At 40.9% G+C, this 23,185-nt stretch overlaps 1 protein-coding gene across 1 annotated transcript in view; it reads left to right on the forward strand.

Annotated features, from left to right (window-relative positions):
• Positions 1–2,373, forward strand: part of LOC149460242 (delta-like protein A) — a 91,369-nt gene extending 88,996 nt beyond the window's left edge. Inside the window, exon 9 of the mRNA XM_089679810.1 lies at positions 256–2,373. Within this exon, the coding sequence (XP_089535936.1) occupies positions 256–261 (6 nt within the window). The 3' untranslated portion in view covers positions 262–2,373. The remainder of the gene's footprint in view (positions 1–255) is intronic.
• Positions 2,374–23,185: the final 20,812 nt, after the last annotated feature.

Here is a 23,185-nt window from a genome sequence, read left to right on the forward strand (position 1 = left end):
CAAGCAAATATGATAGTTATCATTAACAGAATGTCTTTAATGTAACTATTTTGGGAAATTGGGAAATTAGTGGATTTAGTTCCAGTTTAAAGGTGGAATTAGCCTTTAAAACTGTTTTTGGTTTTTGCAAACTTTGATTAGATATATAACAGGGGAACTATATTTTGTATATAAGCCTGCCTAGAACTGCACATTACAATATAAACTAAACAACGTCTTCCACTTAACATTAGTTCCTGTTATCTCCTTTCTCAGGTCTAACCCCCTCCATTAACACAAGAACCCAACCTCCGTCTGTACAGCTCAAGGAAATACTACCTATCCCTTCTTCACTTTCAACAAATGTTTATTTATTGAAATATTTGGACATGTACATAAATAGATGTATATATATTTTTATATTTATTATCTGCTCTGCTGCTAAAAAAAGAACTGCAGTAAAAAAAAATTAAATAAATAAAAAAAAAAAAAGCTAATTTCAAGATACCCCAAAGACAAGACCTTTAGTTACAGTCTCCATCTGCTGGACTGGAAGAATAAAAGACTTTTTGTTCTGTTTAACAAGACTGTAAAAGAGACCAAAACCTCAAATGGTTTAAGAGATGAACAACTCATCGTCTCCAGCTTTGGCATTTGGCATCAAAATAGGACTGATGGACCTTTGCTTTATTTATTCAGGAAGCGTCGAGCACGTCAAGAGTGCTGGTTTTGATCCAAAGTGTTTTAATTTATAGACTGTATATATGTTTATAGCTTTCTTACCTTTGTAAAAAAAAAAAAAAATTAAAGTACTGACCTATTAAATGTATATTTATGCTACCCTTAAAATGCTATTTTTGTCATGTAATCGTGTGTTTAGGAAGTTTGATTTGCTGTAGGTTAGTGTAGAAAAAAAAAACATGTTCTTATTACAACTTAAGACTGAAGTACTCCAATCAAATATATAAATACTTTTTATTTCCTTAAGTATTTCTTTAAAAGTTGTGAAATAATTAGTCAGTCTAGACCAGCCATTGTCAACCATGGAACCCTGGAGTTCCTCCAGAGGTTGCTAAGGGTTACTTTAAGCTGATTGACCAGGTCCAACGCTACTTGGCAGCATCATACCAATGTAGGGGATGTGTGTAGGGGAGGTTTCATGAACATCACTGTAGAGGGCATTCTTCCCACTGACCACCAATGTAAGACATTCTTCCCACTGACCACCAATAAATTTGTTTTAGCAAGGGTTTTCTGAGACCTGACAATTATTTCAACGGTTCTTTTGGGGTAAAATGTTATGCAAGGCTGATCTAGACAATATAATTACCTGAAATTCCCTTTATATTAGTTTGCCTTGCCTGTATATAATCCAATGGGAAAAAGGAGGAGATACTTCATCAGTAATCCAAAGAGTAAGCAAGATTGGTGCCACGGAGTTAGTGGAGTTGCAGACAACTGTAAACCCTCCTTATCCTAGGCTGCCATATAGCACTGTATGGGTGGGGGAATCACAAAACTATCTACATTACTTTAAAAACAGGTTCTTATTCATGTGTTTTAGCTGTTTATTTAGCTTTTTGACTTGTGCTGTCCTTTAAAGTACAGTATATGTCTAGGTATGTATGACAAACTACCACTAAAGTACAAATCACTTAGGATTTATTGACTAAAGTGCATTCGGTTGTCTCCCTAGTTAAAATGGCAAACATGGCTGTTGATCCTGCCAGGTTCACCGTGTGGAGATCACTTCTTGCTTCAGGATGACAACACTGTATAAATTAATTTAAATTTTAAACAGCAGTGTCACCTTTTGCTGAGTGCTGCCACCACAGGATTACAAGCCTGCATTGTAATAAAGCAGGCTCTACCCCCAGCTTTGTCAAAAAAGAAGCTGGTTCCTCCTACCAGGTCACACCTCTCCACCCTGGTGAATGACAGTATCAGACAGTACCTCGTCTATAGCAGTGGGAGGGATGCAAGGGCTGCTGGGATTTGGGGTCCTAAGTGGTTGTTGTCATCTCCTCCCACAGTACTTGCCCAGGTAACTAGAAAAAGCATAGTATTCATCAGGAAACGACTGTTAAAAATTGCTAAAAATTGAGATGCTAATTTGACACTTTTAATAACAGAATTATCTTTTTTTATTGCTTGCTTTTACTCTGGATCCTTGTTTGTCAAGTATTTACATATGATTTAAAGAGAACCTGTCACTGGTAAACTTTAGTTTTCTGCCCTGCCCATACAAGAAACAAACCTAACTCAGAAATACCCGACCTGTTATATATATCACCATTCTATGACAGTATCTGTTTTCCACATACCTCGTTTTATTTATTTAATTCCAATTGTTCACTAAAGTGTGTTTATTTATTAAAGGTATATTGTAATGTGTGTTTGTTTCTTTTATTGTTCATTAACCTGATGCTGCAATTTTATTTTAATACATGCAAGCACATGTTATAGTGGGTATGTATTACTGTCAGGAGATAGGGAGCCAATCAGCCTTACAGAGTATTGAAACACTTTTTTTTATTTATTTCAGGTACTTATATAGCACTGTCAATTTTACACACACTTTACACATATATATTGAACATTTACATCAGTCCCTAACCCTCAAGGAGTATACAATCTAAGGTTCCTAACTTACATTCATATATTAGGGCCAATTTAGACAGGATTCAACTAACCTACCAGCATGTCTTTGGAGTGTGGGAGGAAACCCATGCAAGCACAGGAAGAACATGCAAACTCCATGCAGGAGGTGCCATGGTTGGGAATCAAACCCATGACCCATTTACTGCAAGGCAGACATGCTAACCACTAAGCCACTGTGCCGCCAAACACTTGACACCTTACTTAACTCTGTGTAGGCAGGAGAGTGACACCACTATTTTGCAATTACAGCGGTGCTGTGGCTAGGTTAAGAAAAAAATCCAAACAGTGCCAGTCTGTAAAAGGTGTCGGCTTACCTGTCTGGGAGATGGCAAGTCTATTCTATTCAACTCTTTCGGAACTACGAAGACACTCTGTTTTCCAAAACTTTCCTTGCGCACTGTGGTTCATTCATTATTGTGTCCTGTAGAGAAAGCAGTTGGCAGAAGCAACTGCAGTTGCTGGGAGGGCGCGCTGTCTGATGCACTCAGAAATGTTGGATAGTAATGGTGCTTGTAGGGCTACAAGACAACTAAGAATAGGCTTGCAATGTTCAAATATTCTACTTGCACTGTTCACATTTTTTTCCCCACAAATAACTTTAATTGAATTACGAATATAAAACTATAATCAGCAAAAGACATATGAACCTATCAAAAAAATACAAAAACGTGAAAGGGGAGGGGATTGGTAAGGGAATGAATGGTTTGCAAAACGACAAAGTGAAGGTCCAGGGGTAGGAGGAAAAATGAGATTGCACACGTAGAACATGAACAAGTAGTTCGGTAATACAGAGAAACATACATTGGTAGGTAGGAAGATAACCATTGTGATGTTTAAATATACAGGTAATACAAGGTCTAAGCAGAAGAATAATGCTTACCTCAGGAGACCCAAACAGGCTGCAGAAAGGTCACTCGCCTACTTACAGTAGATGGTAGTATCCATGTCTCCCTCAGATGGCAAATGAAGTAGGGTCAGAGCTACAGGATAAACGCACATAGTAAGGGGGGTACATGGGAGAAAAAAGGGAAGGGAATAGTGAAGTAGAAAGGAACGAGGGAGGTAGCAAGCTGTAGCTGTCCGCAAAGGGCCTCATAACCCGTCATTCCTTATTTGAAAATAAGTGCAGCCAACATGCTCAAAAAGTAGTATGTTTGGTTGGTCTGTCTTGTGAGATATGGATTATTGTTGCCACTCTTTTAAGTTGGATAAACAATTCTTGCAGACTGGGATTTCCAATATACAGGTATACACTTTCTATTAGCATTGATTATACGCATGGCCAGAGATTTGAAGTAAAGTTGGTTGGGCATAGATGTGTGATGAGGTAAATACTGAGCTAGTGTGAACCTAAGATTGTAGCTAGATACCTCTGAGACAATGTTATAGACCTCTTTCCAGAAATGTATGGCAGAGAACTGCCACCAAATGTGTAAAAGTGAGTCTCTCCAACAAATACTGGGGACCGCCAGGAATACTTTATGAAGAAAAGCGGGTGTCCTATACCAGTGTCATTGTAATTTATATCAATTCTCCTAAGTAATGGTGTTCAGAGAGCATTTGAGTTGTCACATTTATCAACTCCCAGTCTTCTTCCGAAATGGAGAGTCCAAGTTTTGTTTCTCAAGCTGTACATGACACTCCATTATTAGCTTGATGGGACACAAACATACTTTTTTAAAGATACAAAATGACATGACTTTGAGGGGTACCCAAGGTGCAGAGGATCTACAATGAGGTAAATTCCCTAAAATATTGTTGTCCTGTGCACTGTATAAATAATGCCTGATTATGATGATATTATGTGGCGGTGTCAGTGTCACAATTTCTAAAAATACCATTCTCAAAGAATTCTCATCCCAGGATATGGCCAACAATCCACTAAAAAATTACTAGCTAGGCCGGAAAGAAAGTTTGGATTTTGGTGGAAGAAATGAGAAATGGCACGTACTCTTCTTTTAGTGAAATCCAATCCTTGAAACTGACACGTAGGTTCTGATCAATTAGCCTTATAAACTGACAAACACAAAAATATTTATGAAAATCAGGGAGCTATTTGTGTTTGGGCAGTGACAGAGAGGTGAACCTGATTCTTGAGGCCTGGTCTTTCCACACAAGAGTTGCATTGCTTCCTGAAAAATTATAGGAAGATTGGAGGTATCATCATTTGCATGGCATAAAGCAATCTAGGAAAGATATTCCTTTTTACTATAATTACATAGTTAGTCTGGCTGAAAAAGGACAAACGTCCATCCAGTTCAACCATAAAAAAAACAGTTATAATCCTACACCTACAGTTAATCCAGAGGAAGGCAACAAAACCCAGCAAAGCATGATCCAATGTGCTCCTGCAGGGGAATAAATTCCTTCCTGATCCCCCAAGAGGCAATTGGATATTCCCTGGATCAACTTTACCTATAAAAGTTAGTAACCAGTTATAGTGGGGTATAAATTAACCCCGTGCAACCGGTTTGCCTTCCCTAAAGATTTGGCCAATCCAAGTATAATAACAAGCAGCTGCCTGGCCAGTTTAGCAGAATATTAACAAATGTGTAAAAAAGCAGAACCCATTTTAATACATAGTTACATAGTTAGTCTGGCTGAAAAAAGACAAAAGTCCATCCAGTTCAGCCATTAAAAAAAAAGTTATAATCCTATATCTACAGGTTATCCAGAGGAAGGGAAAAAAACCCAGCAAAGCACGATCAAATTTGCTCCTGCAGGGTAAAACATTTCTTCCTGATCCCCCGAGAGGCAATCAGATATTCCCTGGATCAACCTTACTTATAAATGTTAGTATCCAGTTATATTCTGTGTATCCAAGAAATAATCCAGGCCTTTTTTTTAAAGCAATCCACTGAGCTGGCCTTTCCGTGTTTGGAGATTAAATTTCTTTTCCTCCAGAAGTAAAGAGTGCCCTCTTGTCCTCTGTGATGACCTCAGGGTGAATAACTCTACACCAAGTTCACTATATGAACCACTGATGTATTTATACATGTTGATCATATCCCCCCTTAATCTCCTCTTCTCAAGAGAGAATAAATTAAATTCCTCTAATCTTTCCTCATAGCTGATCTCCTCCGTGCCTCTTATCAGTTTGGTTGCCCTTCTCTGTACTTTCTCCAGTTCCCCAATGTTCTTTTCTGTGAATAGGTGCCCAAAATTGAACTGCGTATTTCAGATGAGGTCTTACTAATGATTTGTACAGGGGTAAAATTATATCTCTCTCTCTCTGAAGTCTATGCCACATAGTTGCCCAATTAAACAGTGCATTGAGGTTGGCTTGTAAGTTGGAGACATCCTGTGAGGATGTTATTCCACTGCACAGCTTGGTGTCATCTGCAATCACTGAAATGGTAAATATATTAAAAAGTAAGGGTCCCAACACTGAACCTCGGGGTACACTACTAACAACCCTAGACATTCAGAGTATGAATCATTAATCACTACTCTCTGAATACGATCTTTTAGCCAGTTTTCTATCCATTTACATACAGATTTTTCCAAGACTGTAGACTTTACCTTACATATTAGTCATGTGTGGGGAACTGTATCAAACGCTTTTGCAAAATCCAAGTATACCACGTCCACTGCCACCCGTCTGTCCAAGTATACCACAGCCACCCCTGGAGTAATTGACTGTCTAAGGTTTTGCTCACCTCCTCATAAAAAGAAATCAGATTTGTTTGACAACTTCTGTCTTTCCTGAATCCATGCTGTCTGTTGCTTAAAATATTTTTTCCCAGCAAGAACTCATCTATGTGATCTTTTATTAACTCTCCAGTATCTTCCCAACTATACAAGTTAAACTAAATAGATCTATAATTACTTGGTAAAGATTTTTACCCCTTTTTAAATATTGGCACCTCATTGGTCTTACGCCAATCCAGTGGTACTATGTCAGCCATTAAAGAGTCCCTAAAAATTAGAAACAATTGCTTTGAAATGACAAAGCTCAATTCTTTAAGGACCCGTGGGTATATGCCATCCGGTCCAGGTGCTTTATTCACTTTTATTCTGTCTAAATCTGGATCATATCAATTGTCAGCCAATGTGGATCATCAGGAGCTGTGTCAATACCATGCCCATTATGGACAAGAGCTCCCCCATGCTCCTTTGTATACACAGAGCTGAAGAAGGTATTTAATAAATGTGCCTTCTCTGTCCCCAGTCACCCACGCTAGATTATTTTGTAAAGGGCCTACAAGCTTGGACCTGGTTTTTTTACTATTACTATATTTGAAGAATTTTTTGGGGCTTGTCCTTCTATCTTTTGCAATCTGTAGTTGGTTTTCATTTTTTGCGGCCTTTATTTCCTTTTTGCATATTCTGTTATATTCTTTGTAATGTTTAAACAATGATAGTGTTCCTTCATTTTTAGATTTAATAAAAGCTATTTTTTTATTATTTATAGCTTTTTTAACTTTGACCGTAAGCCACATAAATTTGATTTTTAGCCTTGTAAACTTGTTGCCCATGGGAATATATTTTGCAGTGTGTTCCCATACAGTCTTTTTGAAGAACTCCCATTTCTGTGTTGTGTTCATCAATGCCAATATTCCCTCCCAGTCTAAGACTTGGAGAGAAGCTCGCAGCCTTGGAAAATTAGCTCTCTTAAAATTGAGCTTTTTTATTTTTCCCGAATGTGCTTGTTGTTTACAGCTAACAATAAATTAAATCATGTTATGGTCAGGTCACTGCTACCCAGATGTTCTTTTATATGGACATTCATAATAAGCTCTGCATGGTTTGAGATTACCAGGTCCAGCAGAGCATCATTCCTAGTTGGGGCCTCTATGAACTGTACCATAAAATTGCCCTGCAGTAGGTTTATAAATGTTTGCCCTTTAACTGTTCCTGTAGTACCATTACTCCAGTCAATTTCTGGGTAGTTAAAATGCCCCATTATTATCACTATCCCAGCCCTTGCAGCCCTTTCGATCTGTGCAAGGAGCTGAGTCTCCACCTCCTCATTAACACCGGGAGGCCTAAAGCAAACTCTAATGATTACCTTTGTAGTATGCACCCCCATGTGCAGTTCCACCCATAATGCTTCAGCCTCATCACACTCTCCATCAACAAGGTCAATTGCTCTACCAGACCAAGAAAAGTGGGGTTGGTCCCATTTTTTGAGATCTTGTTGGACCTTCTTTATCAAGGGTTGTTAATTGTGTGTAAATAATTCCATCAAATTGGACAGTAACTGGATTCCCAAGTATATGAGTGCCCCTACTGCCCACTGGAAAGAGAAATTTGCTAGGCATTGTTATACTACACTATCAGAGAGCAACAAATTATGAGTAAATTATTTCAAATAGTTCATTTTTAGTTGAAAATATGTAGGAAGTGGTTAAGATCTTTAATAAAGTTGGGTAAGGTTTGTAAAGTTACATGGGGTTTTGATTAAATAAATAAGATATCTTCAAAAGCTGCAAGCTTATATTCCTTCTTCCCTAGGTCACTTTAAGCTTTATAGCCTATAGCATCTGCAAACAATCGAATAGCCATAACCCATAACTTCCGTTCCAATCAATTTAGATTGGATTCGATCAAACTCAAGTGATCAGCCAGTGTGGAAAATTATCGATCATTTTGCATTAATCAGCAGCACTGAGAATTTGATTCATCAGTTTAAAAGATAGCATAGTGGGAACAGTTATGTGATTGATCAGTCAAGATCAAAAGATATGACTGTATCTTACCTATTGATCAAAATCAGTTTCCCTAGGTGTGGCATATTAGTCGAATAAGTTGTCGTTTATAAACAGATTACCAGTTGGAAGAGCTCGATCAGAAAAGAAATGAATCTATTATCGAAGTGTGTATGGTCACCATATACACTGAATCTGCAAAGAGTTGATGCCATTTGAATTATTTGAAAGGAGAGCGTTGACATAGGAAGGCTTTAAAGCTGAAATAATAAAGAACTAGTGACAAAGAAAAGAAGTGTCAAATAAATTAATGCATGAATAGAATTGCAAATTCTTTAGAATGAAAGACAGTGTATATACTGAATATATTTCAACTGTATGTTCAGCTGATTCCCTGGAGTTTAGCTTTCAAGGATGCAGCAATAAAAATAAAATATAACCTAAATTGTTCTCCACATCTGCCTAATGCATGTCCAGCAGCTTGCAGTCAATTATTCATTATATGTACATTCTGAACCTTTTGTGGAAAGTACAGGGGATGGCAGCTGAACTCTTTAAAAAGAATGAAAAGCGGGCTGGCTGAAGTTTTGTTTTGTGAAAAAAACCCATCCCCAGCATCCCTCTGGTGAACCTGCTGTTTGCTATTTAAGCAGAAGATTAGGGGCAGTGAACATGGACATCTACTGTACAGCACATTTTGCAGACAACCTCATATGCCATGATGTTTAAGTTAGTACAAAAACAGTGCAGCGCTCCGATCAATAGTCCCCAGTGGCTCCAGATCAGTGAATGTTCCTCAAATGAGAATAGAAGAAATGCCCACTCACCAGAACCACACTTGGTGTAGTGCAGTGAACAAAGATTAATCCCTGGTTCCACTGGAAATATGCGTCTGGATCTCTGGTTCCACTAGGAATGTATGTCCAGATCAGCACGTGGAAGAATAACACTCTCTGGGTCACACAGGTTCAGGATCATAGGAAATTAGGCTCCGGCACAGAGTTCCCCTTAAGGGATATGTGGGTGTTGCTCTTACAGTGGTAGGAACCTCCCTCTCTGGTTAGACTCGGAGCTCCGAGTCTAACCAGAGAGGGAGGTTCCTACCACTGTAAGAGCAACACCCACATATCCCTTAAGGGGAAGCCTAATTTCCTATGATCCTGAACCTGTGTGACCCAGAGAGTGTTATTCTTCCACGTGCTGATCTGGACATACATTCCTAGTGGAACCAGAGATCCAGACGCATATTTCCAGTGGAACCAGGGATTAATCTTTGTTCACTGCACTACACCAAGTGTGGTTCTGGTGAGTGGACATTTCTTCTATTCTCATTTGAGGAACATTCACTGATCGGGAGCCACTGGGGACTATTGATCGGAGCGCTGCACTGTTTTTGTGTTATATTGTATTGAGGTTTTATTGGTTGCCTTGAGTGTACAGCCGCTGAACTGATTAGCGCTCACTTTTTATACTCTGTTCATCATGTTTAAGTTAGTGACTCAGCAATTCAGGCTAGCTATCTGTATCTACAAAAGAAGAGGAACAGGAGGCACCAGACTAAGTGCAGTATATTGATGTAATGTTTAATTGATAGGTATAAAATAGAGCTCATCTGTTTTGAGCAGGGGTGTCAAACTGGCGGCCCTCTAGATGTTGCGAAACTACAAGTCCCATCATGCCTCTTCCTTTGGGAGTCATGCTTGTAACTGTCAATCTTGCAATGCCTCATGGGGCTTGTAGTTTGGCAACAATTGGAGGGCCACCAGTTTGACACCCATGGTTTAGAGCGTATGAAAACTCACCACCGCCCTGTAGGGTACCGCCGGGCATGCCAGAGTGACAGCTGAAGCCATGGGTGTAGTAGAGGGAATCTCCCTGGGGTGTGTGGATGTACTGGAGCCGATCAACGGTACATCCACTTACCCCAGGGAGCTTCCCTCTACTACACCCGCAGCTTCAGCTGTCACTCTGGCATGCCCGGCGGTACCTTACAGGACGGAGGAGAGTGGTCCTATGCTCTAAACAGATGAGCTCTATTTTATCTTTGTTCTTGTGAGTGTTTTTATACCTATCAATTAAACGTTACATCAATATACTGCACTTAGTATGGCGCCTCCTGTTCCTCTTCTTCCTTATCTTTGCATACAGAGCTGGCCTTGTTCTATAGGATGGCTGCCACTAATCACGCTTACGTCTAGCCAGCACTCAGAGACTTTGTATGGACTTTATTTATTTATTTACCACTTGTGTGCTTATATGATTTTATCATGTTATTTGTAAATTACATAGTTAGTATGGCTGAAAAAAGACAAAAGTCCATCCAGTTCAACCATTAAAAAAAAAAAAGTCATATTCCTATACCCACAGTTGATCCAGAGGAAGGCAAAAAAACCCAGCAAAGCATGATCCAATTTGCTCCTGCTGGGAATACAATTCCTTCCTGATCCCCTGAGAAGCAATCGGAGTCATGCTGAACCATACCATTCACCCTATATGACATATTTCTAATTCCCCTTTTTTACTGGGGTATCCAGGGGCGGACTGACCATTTGGAAACTCGGGCACTGCCCGAGGGCCCTGGGTTAGTAGGGGGCCCCATGAGATGCCCCTGGTACCTTTTTCATAGGCTTTTTTGAGTTTGGGCAAGGACACAGTGGCCCCATGATCCCCTATTGCCCAGGGGCCCCATGAGTTGTCAGTACGCCCCTGGGAGTATCTATACTGCTGAGTGCCTGATCTTCCTCTACTTTTAACCTGTATCTACAGAACATGACTTGTTGGTCAGTCGTGAGCAGGGGCGGACTGGCCATTTGGAAACTCGGGCACTGCCCGAGTGCCCGGGGTCAATAGGGGGCCCCATGAGATGCCCCTGGTACCTTTTTCATAGGCTTTTTTGAGTTTGGGCAAGGATACAGGGGTCCCATGATCTCCTATTGCCCGGGGGCCCCATGAGTTGCCAGTCCGCCCCTGGTCGTGAGGTCACCCCTTGTTTCTGCCCCTACCAACCTCGCCCCTTAGTTCCACCACCTCCCAGTACAGCCCTTTCAGAGAATACATACCCAAGTATTATTCTGTGCATTTGTATGGAATTTGTTGTTGACAACGAGAAAAGTAATAAAATAGATCCCCTGCAGTCAGCAACAGTAGACCCCCTAGCAACAAAATATTCCTCTCCTAGTAACAATAGATCCAACCCAGCAACAATATATCTCTCAGCAGCCAGCAACAGTTGACTTCTCCCTCAACAATAGATACCTACCAGCAGCAAATGACCCTCCCAGCAACAATAGATCCCTCACTAGCAACAGTAGACATCCATGCTACAATAGGTTCCCCAGAAGCCAGCAACAATAGACCCTCCAGAACACCCCATCACTCCTTGACATTAAATACATTCAGTGTTGGAGGCCCCCGCGTTGCTGCTGAAAAAAGCCCTGTGTTTAGGACATACACTGACAGATGCTGGAGACAATTTGTTTCTATGTTTAAATACAACACTGGAGGTATTTTCAGCTGGCATGAAGCACAGCCAGCAGTGTAAGCAATATCAGGAAGCTGGTCCAGTGCAATGATATGCACCCAACACTGACAACAGTGCATTTAGACAGGGAGTAGCTGAAAGAAGCTAGAGGAGATCAGCAGCACTGGGACAGAATAGAAAAAGGTGTAAACAATAGTTTAGGGGCAGCACAGTGGCTAAATGGTTATCACTTCCCCCTGGCAGTACTAGGGTCATCGGTTCAAATCCCAACCACGACACCACCCACCTGGAGTTTGCATGTTCTCCCTGTGCCTGTGTGGGTTTTCTCCAGATACTCCAGTTTGCTCCCACACTCCAAAGACATGCTGGTAGCTTAATTGGCACCTGTCTAAATGAGCCTAGTACATAAATGTAGATTAGGAACCTTAGATTGTACACCCCTTGAGGGTTAGGGACAGATGTGAATGTACAATTTACAGGTGTACCTCGGTTTAATTCGTTCTGCAGGACTTTTCGTATTGCGAAAAATTTGTAAACCAAAACTCGGTTTCCAATAGGAATGCATTGAAAACTAAATAATCTGTTCCGGAGGTCAGAAAAAAGTTTTTAAAAAGCTTTTTATCTGTTCAAAACTCTTTATAACGTGCACTTTAAAGGCATAAATACTGTACAGGAACATGATTAAAAATTATTTCGTAAATACATTGAAAACCAATTAATCCGTTCCAGAGGTCAGAAAAAAGTAAAAAAAAGTATTTTCTGTTCAAAACTCTTTATAAAGTGCACTTTAACCTCCCTGGCGGTATTCCCGAGTGTAACTCGGGGTAAATTTCAGCACCACAAGCGGTAACCCCGATCTACACTCGGGAATACCTTGCAGCTCTGCTCCGGGATCCCTTCTTCACTTACCTTGTCCTGTGGTCCCGCGATGTCCCCCCTGCAGTGTCCCTGGCAATGTCCTCCGGCCGATGCTGGCATCTCTCTTCTGGGTTCCGTTCCCTGCGATGTCAGGACGTACGGGAGACGGAACTGGCGGGAAATTTGAAAATGTTAAAAGTGACATTCACTAAATTCACTAAAATCACATAGTAAAACATTACTGTATCAAACCATTTCACATACATTTTGCCCCGAGTGCTTTGTCCTGTGCCCTGCCTGCATTTTTACTGTTTTTTCTGCCTGAAAACTGAGAAAAGTCCATAGCATCCAAAAAGCGTCCCTTTAGGTCAAAAGTGGTTTTAGACCAGCTAGAGAACAGCGATAGTAAATCAGAACCACTTGCAGAATTGAGTGATAATGATTCATGGGGGAAATTCATCATCAGACACTGAAAACGATTTTGTGACTTTGCTCAGTGATGTGCGAACTTGGCGCTATATTTCAAATTTCAGTGTTTTTGGTTTGATTATATTATTGAATTAAATTTATTATTATTTTCTATGATTATTTATTAAATTATAATTTATGATTTCGTGTTTCAAATTTTATATCCGGGATGTTTACTAGACTCTTGTTCGGACAGATTTCAATGAGTTATTCCTAAAAATGACAGGCCTACAATAAAAAACGAGATATTTCCATGCAAAAAAATGTACCGCTTTGAGCACAGAAATATGGACATAATCAGACCGATAGGGAGGCTACAGGCATAGTACTGTACAGGGACATGATTAAAAAAAAATTTGTAAATGCATTTAGCACCAATTAATCCGTTTGTATTGCAAAAAAATTTGTAAATCGAGCCATTATTTTCAATGGATTTTCATTTGTAAACCAAAAATTACGTTAACCGAGGTGTTCGTAAACCGAGGTACTCCTGTATATGTGCAGTGCTAAAGTGATTGTGCTATATAAGTACCTGTAATGGTAGTAATAATATTTTATTAAATAAAAACTATGGCAGTTCACAATACACTGTGCTTTAGCAATCTTAAGAGCAAAAATATAATATACTGCAACTTATCAGTTCCTAAAGGCTGAAGGTTTATTTTACCTTCGTACGTTCTAAAAATCCTTAAGTGTGCAGCCCCTCCTTATACTCACCTGAGTCTGATCCCAATCCAGTAATGTGTATGAGAGCAGAAGCTCGCCCGTGCCTCTGCCTCCTCATTGGCTGAGACACAGCAGCAGAGGCCATTGGCTCCCGCTGCTCTCAATCAGTCAGTGAGCAGTGGGGGGCTGGCCCCAGCTATGCTCTGTGTGTCTCATAGACATGCAGAGGCAACTTGAGAGCGAGCACAGACTCCCCTGCTGACTGCTCTGGGGGCAGTCAGCAGGAGGGGAAGGGCCTGCAGTGCTGGCAGGGGACCCAAGAAGAGGACGATTGGGGCTGCTCAGTGCGTTGCACAGAACAGGTAAGTATACCATGTTTGTTATTAAAAAAAAAATCTGAACCTTTAATTTTTATGGCGCTACATGCATTTAACTGCATTTTTTCCTCATGTAAATATGCAGGTAACTGCAATGAAAAACAATAGTTATCAGTGTGTCATGTTCAGACCAGAACACGGTGTTACACTCAGTTTCAGAGCAGTGCTATATTATACAACATAGAAATAAAAATGTGAATACTGTGTTCATATATGAAAAATAATAATCATCAAAAATAAACAGTGTAACAAACAGCAGCAACAGTACTATGTGATATACAGCACAGTTCTAAACATTATATCTGTTTCTGTTGTGCTAATAAACCATGTGCTGACATCACATAAAATAAAAACCACTATATCACAAATAAATCACAGAGCGCAAATAAAGTCCACATATAAAGTCCACACATAAAGTCCAATGTGATATCAACAGTGACTTCAGAAAAATATTTGAATGAAGATCCCCCAGAACGCAGAACGCAGGATACCCTCTTCGTGCTCAGGCTAATTTCCAGCTTTTAGCGCTTTTGCACTTTGAATGACAATTGCGCAGTCATGCAACATTGTACCCATATTAAATTTTTATAATTCTTTTCACACAAATGTAGCTTTCTTTTGGTGGTATTTACTCGCCACTGGGGTTTTTATTTTTTGCACTATAACCAAAAAAAGAGCAAACAATTTGAAAAAAAAAAGGTTTTCTTTGTTTCTGTTATAAAATTTTGTAAACAGGTAATTTTTCTCCTTCACTGATGTGCGTTGATGAGGCTGCACTGATAGGCAGCACTGATGGGCATGGATAGGCAGCACTGATGGGCACAGATAGGCAGCACTGATGGGCACTGATAGGTTGCACCGATGGGCATTGATGAGGAGGCACTGATGCTGCTGCATTGATATGCAGCAATGATGGTCATTGGTAGGTGGTACTGATGGGCACTGATAGGTATTGATGGGCGATACTGATGGGGAACACTGACTGACTGCACTGACTAGCAGCACTGATTAATGGCACTGACTGGCGGCACTGCTAGGTGCAACTGCTGGGCAGCACTGATGGGTGGCACCGCTGTGGGGCACTGATAGGTGGCAGTGCTGGGCACTGGTGGGTGACACTGCTGGGAGGCACTGCAGGGCACTGATTATCAGTGCCCTGATGATCAGTGCCGATCTGCTCTGTGACAGCTGCTGGTTATCGGCAGCACTTTCCTCACACTGTGACAGCGTGAAGAAAGTGCTGCCAATAACCAGCAACTTTGTTTACTCCGTGATCTGCTCTGTTTTTATTATTATACAGTATTTATAAAGCACCAACAGTTTGCTCAGCGCTGTACATTACAATGGGAGACAGTACATGCAACAGTACAATAACAATACAATGGGATACACGAGGGGTTTGAGGGTCCTGCTCCTTGGAGCTTACAATCTAGGAGACACAACTGATCACGTGGTAAAAGGCCGCAGCGATTGGCCTTTTACCTCATCACGTAATAAACTGTGTCCATAGGACACAGTGATCATGGAGATCGCCAGGAGCGCGGGAGAGCACGTTCTCGGAGGACATCTTATGACTCCTGCCCAAAACTGAACAACTGTGCTGTAGCCATCATTTGGCTATAGCACGGTTACCAAGTGGTTAAAGTGAAGTTGAATGTCTTCCTAGAAAAACACCAAGGTGATCTCACCACCTAAAAACTGTAATGTGCTTACCAGACCATCTTGACTCTCTGACCAGAGAAGTCATAACACACATGAAGGTACCACAGACTCAACTGGACTTCCATTAACTCCTCATAAGCGGACCATCCAGTAAGATAAACGGCCCAATAAACCTCTTGTTTTATACACACACATATATATATATATTTACACACACACACACACACACACTATATTGCCAAAAATATTGGGACACCTCTCCATATCATTGGATTCAGGTGTTCCAATCACCTCCATGGCCACAGGTGTATAAAATCAAGCACCTAGGCATGCAGACTGCTTCTATAAACATTAGATCACTCTCAGGAGCTCAGTGAATTCAAGTGTGGTACTGTGATAGGTTGTCACCTGTGCAATAAGTCCATCCGTGAAATTTCCTTGCTACTAAATATTCCACAGTCAACTGTTAGTGGTATTATAACAAAGTGGAAGCAACTGGGAACAACAGCAACTCAGCCACTAAGTAGTAGGCCATGTAAAATACCAGAGCGGGGTCAGCACATAATGAAGCGCACAGTGCACTGAGGTTGCCAACTGTCTGCAGAATCAATAGCTAAAGGCCTCCAAACTTCGTGTAGCCTTCAGATTAGCACAACAACAGTGCGTAGAGAGCTTCATGGAATGGGTTTCCATGGCCGAGCAGCTGCACCCAAGCCTTACATCACCAAGTGCAATGCAAAGTGTCGGATGCAATGGAGTAAAGCACGCCGCCACTGGACTCTAGAGCAGTGGAAACGTGTTCTCTGGAGTGACGAATCACGCTTCTCTGTCTGGCAATTTGAGGGATGTGTCTGAGTTTGGCGGTTGCCAGAAGAATGGTACTTGCCTGTCTGCATTGTGCCAAGTGTAAAGTTTGATGGAGGGGCGATTATGGTGTGGGGTTGTTTTTCAGGGCTGGGCTTGCCCCCTTAGTTCCAGTGAAAGGAACTCTTAAGGCGTCAGCATACCAAGTTATTTTGGACAATTTCATGCTCCCAACTTTGTGGGAACAGTTAGGGATGTCCCCTTCCTGACTGCACACCAGTGCACAAAGCAAGGTTCCATAAAGACATGGATGAGTGAGTCTGGGGTGGAGGAACTTGGCTGGTCTGAACAGAGTCCTGACCTCAACCCAATAGAATATCTTTGGGATGAATTAGAGCACAGACTGCGAGCCAGGCCATCTTGTCTGACATCAGTGCCTGACCTCACAAAAAAGCTTCTGGAAGAATGGTCAAACGTTCCCATAGACACTCCTAAACTTTGCGGACAGCCTTCCCAGAAGAGTTGAAGCGGTTATAGCTGCAAACGGTGGGCCAGCTCAATATTTAACCCTACGGACTGGGATGCCATTAAAGTTCATGTGCGTGTAAAGGCCAGCGTCCCAATACTTTTGGCAATATAGTGTATATCTCTCCGTGGGAAGTCAAAGAAAAGAAAAGGGACTCTGCATAGTGTCAATCCATTAAAAACAGGCTTCTTTAATAAAAACTATTGCACTGACATGATAACATCTTGATGGAAAGATAACATATTGTGGACTAAATAAATTAATAAAAAAAACTAAAAAATCCACCCTTTTCCCTGAAAGGACTTCCCCAGAGGTTATCATAATCACTACATTTGAACCAGGAGCAATTAATTCTAGGCAGAGAAAAACTACATACATATTATGCTCCTTATACAAAAATTAATAAAAAAAATTCCAAACATATAAAAATAATATATATAAAAGATGTTACCCGAATATGGGTGAATAAACCCCCATTTTTTTCTAAAATCAGGTATAAAAAACTAATAATATGGGATACTAACAAATGTGTTACGCATTATTAATAAACATGTTCACATCCCAATCAATGTTCAAACCATATGGAGAATAGGATTTAACACTAAATATCCATTTGGTTTCCAATTTAGAAATTTCTCATGTTAGGGCCTCCCCTCTCTAATGGGGAGTATATTTATCTATACCAAGGAAAATCGCACCAGATGAGTCCTTATTATGGACCTCCGCATAGTGTCCAGAGATGTTTATGTTCTCCCCCTTTTAATGTTCCCAACATGTTCTCCTAAACGGACACTAAGAGATCTAGCAGTATGGCCAATTTATTGTAAACAGCATTTACACGGCAACATATATACTGCCCCTTTAGTAGCACAGGTGATAAAAGATGTAATAGGGAAACATTTAGGTTTAGATATAAATGAGTTGACCCTTCTAGTCATACAACCATTAAGGGTGCAAATAGAGCACCTCTGACATTGATGGAAACCTATTAAATTGTGAAAAAAAGACTGAACGTGTTTATTAATAATGAGTAACACATTCAGTAGTATCTCATATTATTAGCTTTTTATAAGTGCTTTTAGGAAAAATGGTGGGACATTTTAATCACCCCTATTCGGGTAACATCTGTTTAATACATTTTTTGTACAGTGTATGTTTGGAATTATTTAATTGATTCTTGTATAAGGAGTATAACGTGTACATTTTTTCACTGCCTAGAATCAACTGCTCCTGGTTCAAATGTAGTGATTATGATAACTTCTGGGGGGAGTCCTTTCATCTAACTCACAGGTGTCAAAAAGAAGGCCTGCAGGCCGAATCCAGCCCTCCAGACAATTTCATGTGGCCCTTGCACCTCTCCTGCAGGTACCCCCCTTGTCTCCGCCCAAACCTTGTCTCAGCAGTCGGCAGCAGAGTGGAAAATAGAACCCCACTGCCAAATCCTGCACCTCTCAGTGCAGCTGCAGCACCCCCTCACCTCTACCTCCCCTGGTCTTGGCATTCAGCAGACTCTGGTAACTGACTCCACTCCTCCTCTGGTCCTCCTCCAGACCCTGCACTTTCTGCTTTCCAGCTCTGCCCCCAAAGGGGGTGCACAGTGATGTCAGGGAGGGCATGGGATTATTGACATATGATGTAAGGGGGGGGGGTGCTTTGGACATCTAGTCTTACAGATACAAGCGGCCTTTTGAGGGCAACCATAATGCTGATACGGTCCAACTGTCTGCAGAATCAATAGCTAAAGGCCTCCAAACTTCGTGTAGCCTTCAGATTAGCACAACAACAGTGCGTAGAGAGCTTCATGGAATGGGTTTCCATGGCCGAGCAGCTGCACCCAAGCCTTACATCACCAAGTGCAATGCAAAGTGTCGGATGCAATGGAGTAAAGCACGCCGCCACTGGACTCTAGAGCAGTGGAAACGTGTTCTCTGGAGTGACGAATCACGCTTCTCTGTCTGGCAATTCGAGGGATGTGTCTGAGTTTGGCGGTTGCCAGAAGAATGGTACTTGCCTGTCTGCATTGTGCCAAGTGTAAAGTTTGATGGAGGGGCGATTATGGTGTGGGGTTGTTTTTCAGGGCTGGGCTTGCTCCCTTAGTTCCAGTGAAAGGAACTCTTAAGGCGTCAGCATACCAAGTTATTTTGGACAATTTCATGCTCCCAACTTTGTGGGAACAGTTAGGGATGTCCCCTTCCTGACTGCACACCAGTGCACAAAGCAAGGTTCCATAAAGACATGGATGAGTGAGTCTGGGGTGGAGGAACTTGGCTGGTCTGAACAGAGTCCTGACCTCAACCCAATAGAATATCTTTGGGATGAATTAGAGCACAGACTGCGAGCCAGGCCATCTTGTCTGACATCAGTGCCTGACCTCACAAAAAAGCTTCTGGAAGAATGGTCAAACGTTCCCATAGACACTCCTAAACTTTGCGGACAGCCTTCCCAGAAGAGTTGAAGCGGTTATAGCTGCAAACGGTGGGCCAGCTCAATATTTAACCCTACGGACTGGGATGCCATTAAAGTTCATGTGCGTGTAAAGGCCAGCGTCCCAATACTTTTGGCAATATAGTGTATATCTCTCCGTGGGAAGTCAAAGAAAAGAAAAGGGACTCTGCATAGTGTCAATCCATTAAAAACAGGCTTCTTTAATAAAAACTATTGCACTGACATGATAACATCTTGATGGAAAGATAACATATTGTGGACTAAATAAATTAATAAAAAAAACTAAAAAATCCACCCTTTTCCCTGAAAGGACTTCCCCAGAGGTTATCATAATCACTACATTTGAACCAGGAGCAATTAATTCTAGGCAGAGAAAAACTACATACATATTATGCTCCTTATACAAAAATTAATAAAAAAAATTCCAAACATATAAAAATAATATATATAAAAGATGTTACCCGAATATGGGTGAATAAACCCCCATTTTTTTCTAAAATCAGGTATAAAAAACTAATAATATGGGATACTAACAAATGTGTTACGCATTATTAATAAACATGTTCACATCCCAATCAATGTTCAAACCATATGGAGAATAGGATTTAACACTAAATATCCATTTGGTTTCCAATTTAGAAATTTCTCATGTTAGGGCCTCCCCTCTCTAATGGGGAGTATATTTATCTATACCAAGGAAAATCGCACCAGATGAGTCCTTATTATGGACCTCCGCATAGTGTCCAGAGATGTTTATGTTCTCCCCCTTTTAATGTTCCCAACATGTTCTCCTAAACGGACACTAAGAGATCTAGCAGTATGGCCAATTTATTGTAAACAGCATTTACACGGCAACATATATACTGCCCCTTTAGTAGCACAGGAGATAAAAGATGTAATAGGGAAACATTTAGGTTTAGATATAAATGAGTTGACCCTTCTAGTCATACAACCATTAAGGGTGCAAATAGAGCACCTCTGACATTGATGGAAACCTATTAAATTGTGAAAAAAAGACTGAACGTGTTTATTAATAATGAGTAACACATTCAGTAGTATCTCATATTATTAGCTTTTTATAAGTGCTTTTAGGAAAAATGGTGGGACATTTTAATCACCCCTATTCGGGTAACATCTGTTTAATACATTTTTTGTACAGTGTATGTTTGGAATTATTTAATTGATTCTTGTATAAGGAGTATAACGTGTACATTTTTTCACTGCCTAGAATCAACTGCTCCTGGTTCAAATGTAGTGATTATGATAACTTCTGGGGGGAGTCCTTTCATCTAACTCACAGGTGTCAAAAAGAAGGCCTGCAGGCCGAATCCAGCCCTCCAGACAATTTCATGTGGCCCTTGCACCTCTCCTGCAGGTACCCCCCTTGTCTCCGCCCAAACCTTGTCTCAGCAGTCGGCAGCAGAGTGGAAAATAGAACCCCACTGCCAAATCCTGCACCTCTCAGTGCAGCTGCAGCACCCCCTCACCTCTACCTCCCCTGGTCTTGGCATTCAGCAGACTCTGGTAACTGACTCCACTCCTCCTCTGGTCCTCCTCCAGACCCTGCACTTTCTGCTTTCCAGCTCTGCCCCCAAAGGGGGTGCACAGTGATGTCAGGGAGGGCATGGGATTATTGACATATGATGTAAGGGGGGGGGGTGCTTTGGACATCTAGTCTTACAGATACAAGCGGCCTTTTGAGGGCAACCATAATGCTGATACGGTCCGCGATGAAATGGAGTTTGACACCCCTGATCTAACTCCTATAAGGGAGAAGGGTGGATTTTGTGATTTTTAAATTAATTTATTTAGTCCACAATTATCTTTCCATAAAGATGGAGTTTTAATATTTCCCTATGGGGGGGGGGTACTAATAGTGGATATTTCCTTATTTTAGGTGGCTTGTCCCTATGAGTTTTAATCCTTGAGAAGTTCAGATTGAGGCATGGTTGTTATTTTCCCAAGGTGAGGCTTGGTTTTACTATATCTCTTTACAATGAGGCTTGGTTTCATGTTACTGTGTGTTTTAGCGATGGTTCATCATAACACTTCGGGGCCCTGGAAGACGTCACCTGTGATGAAATGCGTAGGGAAGAGCTACATGCTGACGTCATCGTGCATCAGGAATAGTGGAGTTTCATATTGTATATGTCTGCTGGCGACTTTTATATGCAATGTGTTTCTGTTATCATGTAAGTGCAATAGTGTTTATTAAAGAAGCCTGTTATTAATGGAATTAACACTATACACTATGTGGAGTCCCTTTTCTTTGACCTCCTATGGAAAGCTATATCTCAACAAGCAGTTTATTGCTGGGTCCTCTATCTTACTGGATGGTCTGCATACGAGGAGTTGATGGGAGTCCAACTGAGTCTGTGATACTCTTATCTCTCTGGACAGAGAGTCAAAATGGTCTGGTAAGTGCATTACGGTTTTTGGTTGGTGGGATCACCTTGGTGTTTTACTTGGAAGACATTAAACTTCACTTTAAAGATTAGATCCTGCATTCTTAGAGATCTTCAAACTTTTTTTCTGAAGTCACTGTTGATGTCATATTGGACTTTTGTATATGTGGACTTTATTGTGCACTGTGATTTATTTGTGATATAGTGGTGTTTATTTTATTTGATGTCAGCACATGGTTTATTAGCGCAACAGGAACAGACATAATATTATGCACTATGTTTGCATAATATCACACCGCTTTGTATGGTCCTGCATGTCACCATACTGCTGTGCAGTGTCATGGATGAAGTGCCACTTTGTAAACTTTTAATAAAACGCGTATCACACAGCCCCCTTCCGTACAGTAGTTCAAACAGGACCAAAAGGTTGTAGCTGCATTAGCTTTCTTCTTTTTTTTTCTTCACTTTTTTCCTTAAATTTAACCTAATGATGATGCCAGGATCACACTTACTGTACTGTATCTATAGAGCAGCAGCACTGTCACCTTTAGACAGAAAAATCCTTTTTTCTAAGTTCATAAAGGGACACTGGACATTTGTAACCTTCAGGATATAATGCCACCCCTACAAGAGGACTGGACATGACAACCCAAAAAAAAAATCATGCTGGCATTTCCATGGAAAGGTTTAAAGGATGTTTACCTTAAAAAAAAAATATATATATATATCATAATAATAAATGCACATTTATGCATTGGGTGCAATTTCAGGCTCCTTCAGACTTTCAGGATACCTGTCTGCCCGTACCTCATATGGGCAGGCAGTTACCTGAGACCAGGAAGAATCAATTAACTACCTAGTGCGTTCACCAGCAGCCTCGTAGTTCATTGAGAACTGCAAGCTGTCAGCCACAACGGATGATGGTACTTGTAGGCATTCATTCACAGGGAACTCTGAATGAATGATGAGACCATGTGGGCTGAGCCACACATGGCCACGTTATTTTCAAATTGTGACAGTGGGTGCAGGGAGGACATCCCCTGCCCACTGTCATAAGGAGGAGGGGTAAGGGGGAGGAGAGCTGTAGGAACTGGAACATTAATAATGGAACATGTAATGTTCTGAAGATGAACTTATCCTTTAACACTGTGGGTTGCAGATGTCAACCTCCGGGTGGAGTATCACACACGTTCCATGCTCAC

The sequence above is a fragment of the Staurois parvus genome, unplaced genomic scaffold (assembly GCF_062004578.1).
Source record: "Staurois parvus isolate SC_StPar_1 unplaced genomic scaffold, SC_StPar_1.0 ptg000232l, whole genome shotgun sequence".
Taxonomy (NCBI): Eukaryota; Metazoa; Chordata; class Amphibia; order Anura; family Ranidae; genus Staurois; species Staurois parvus.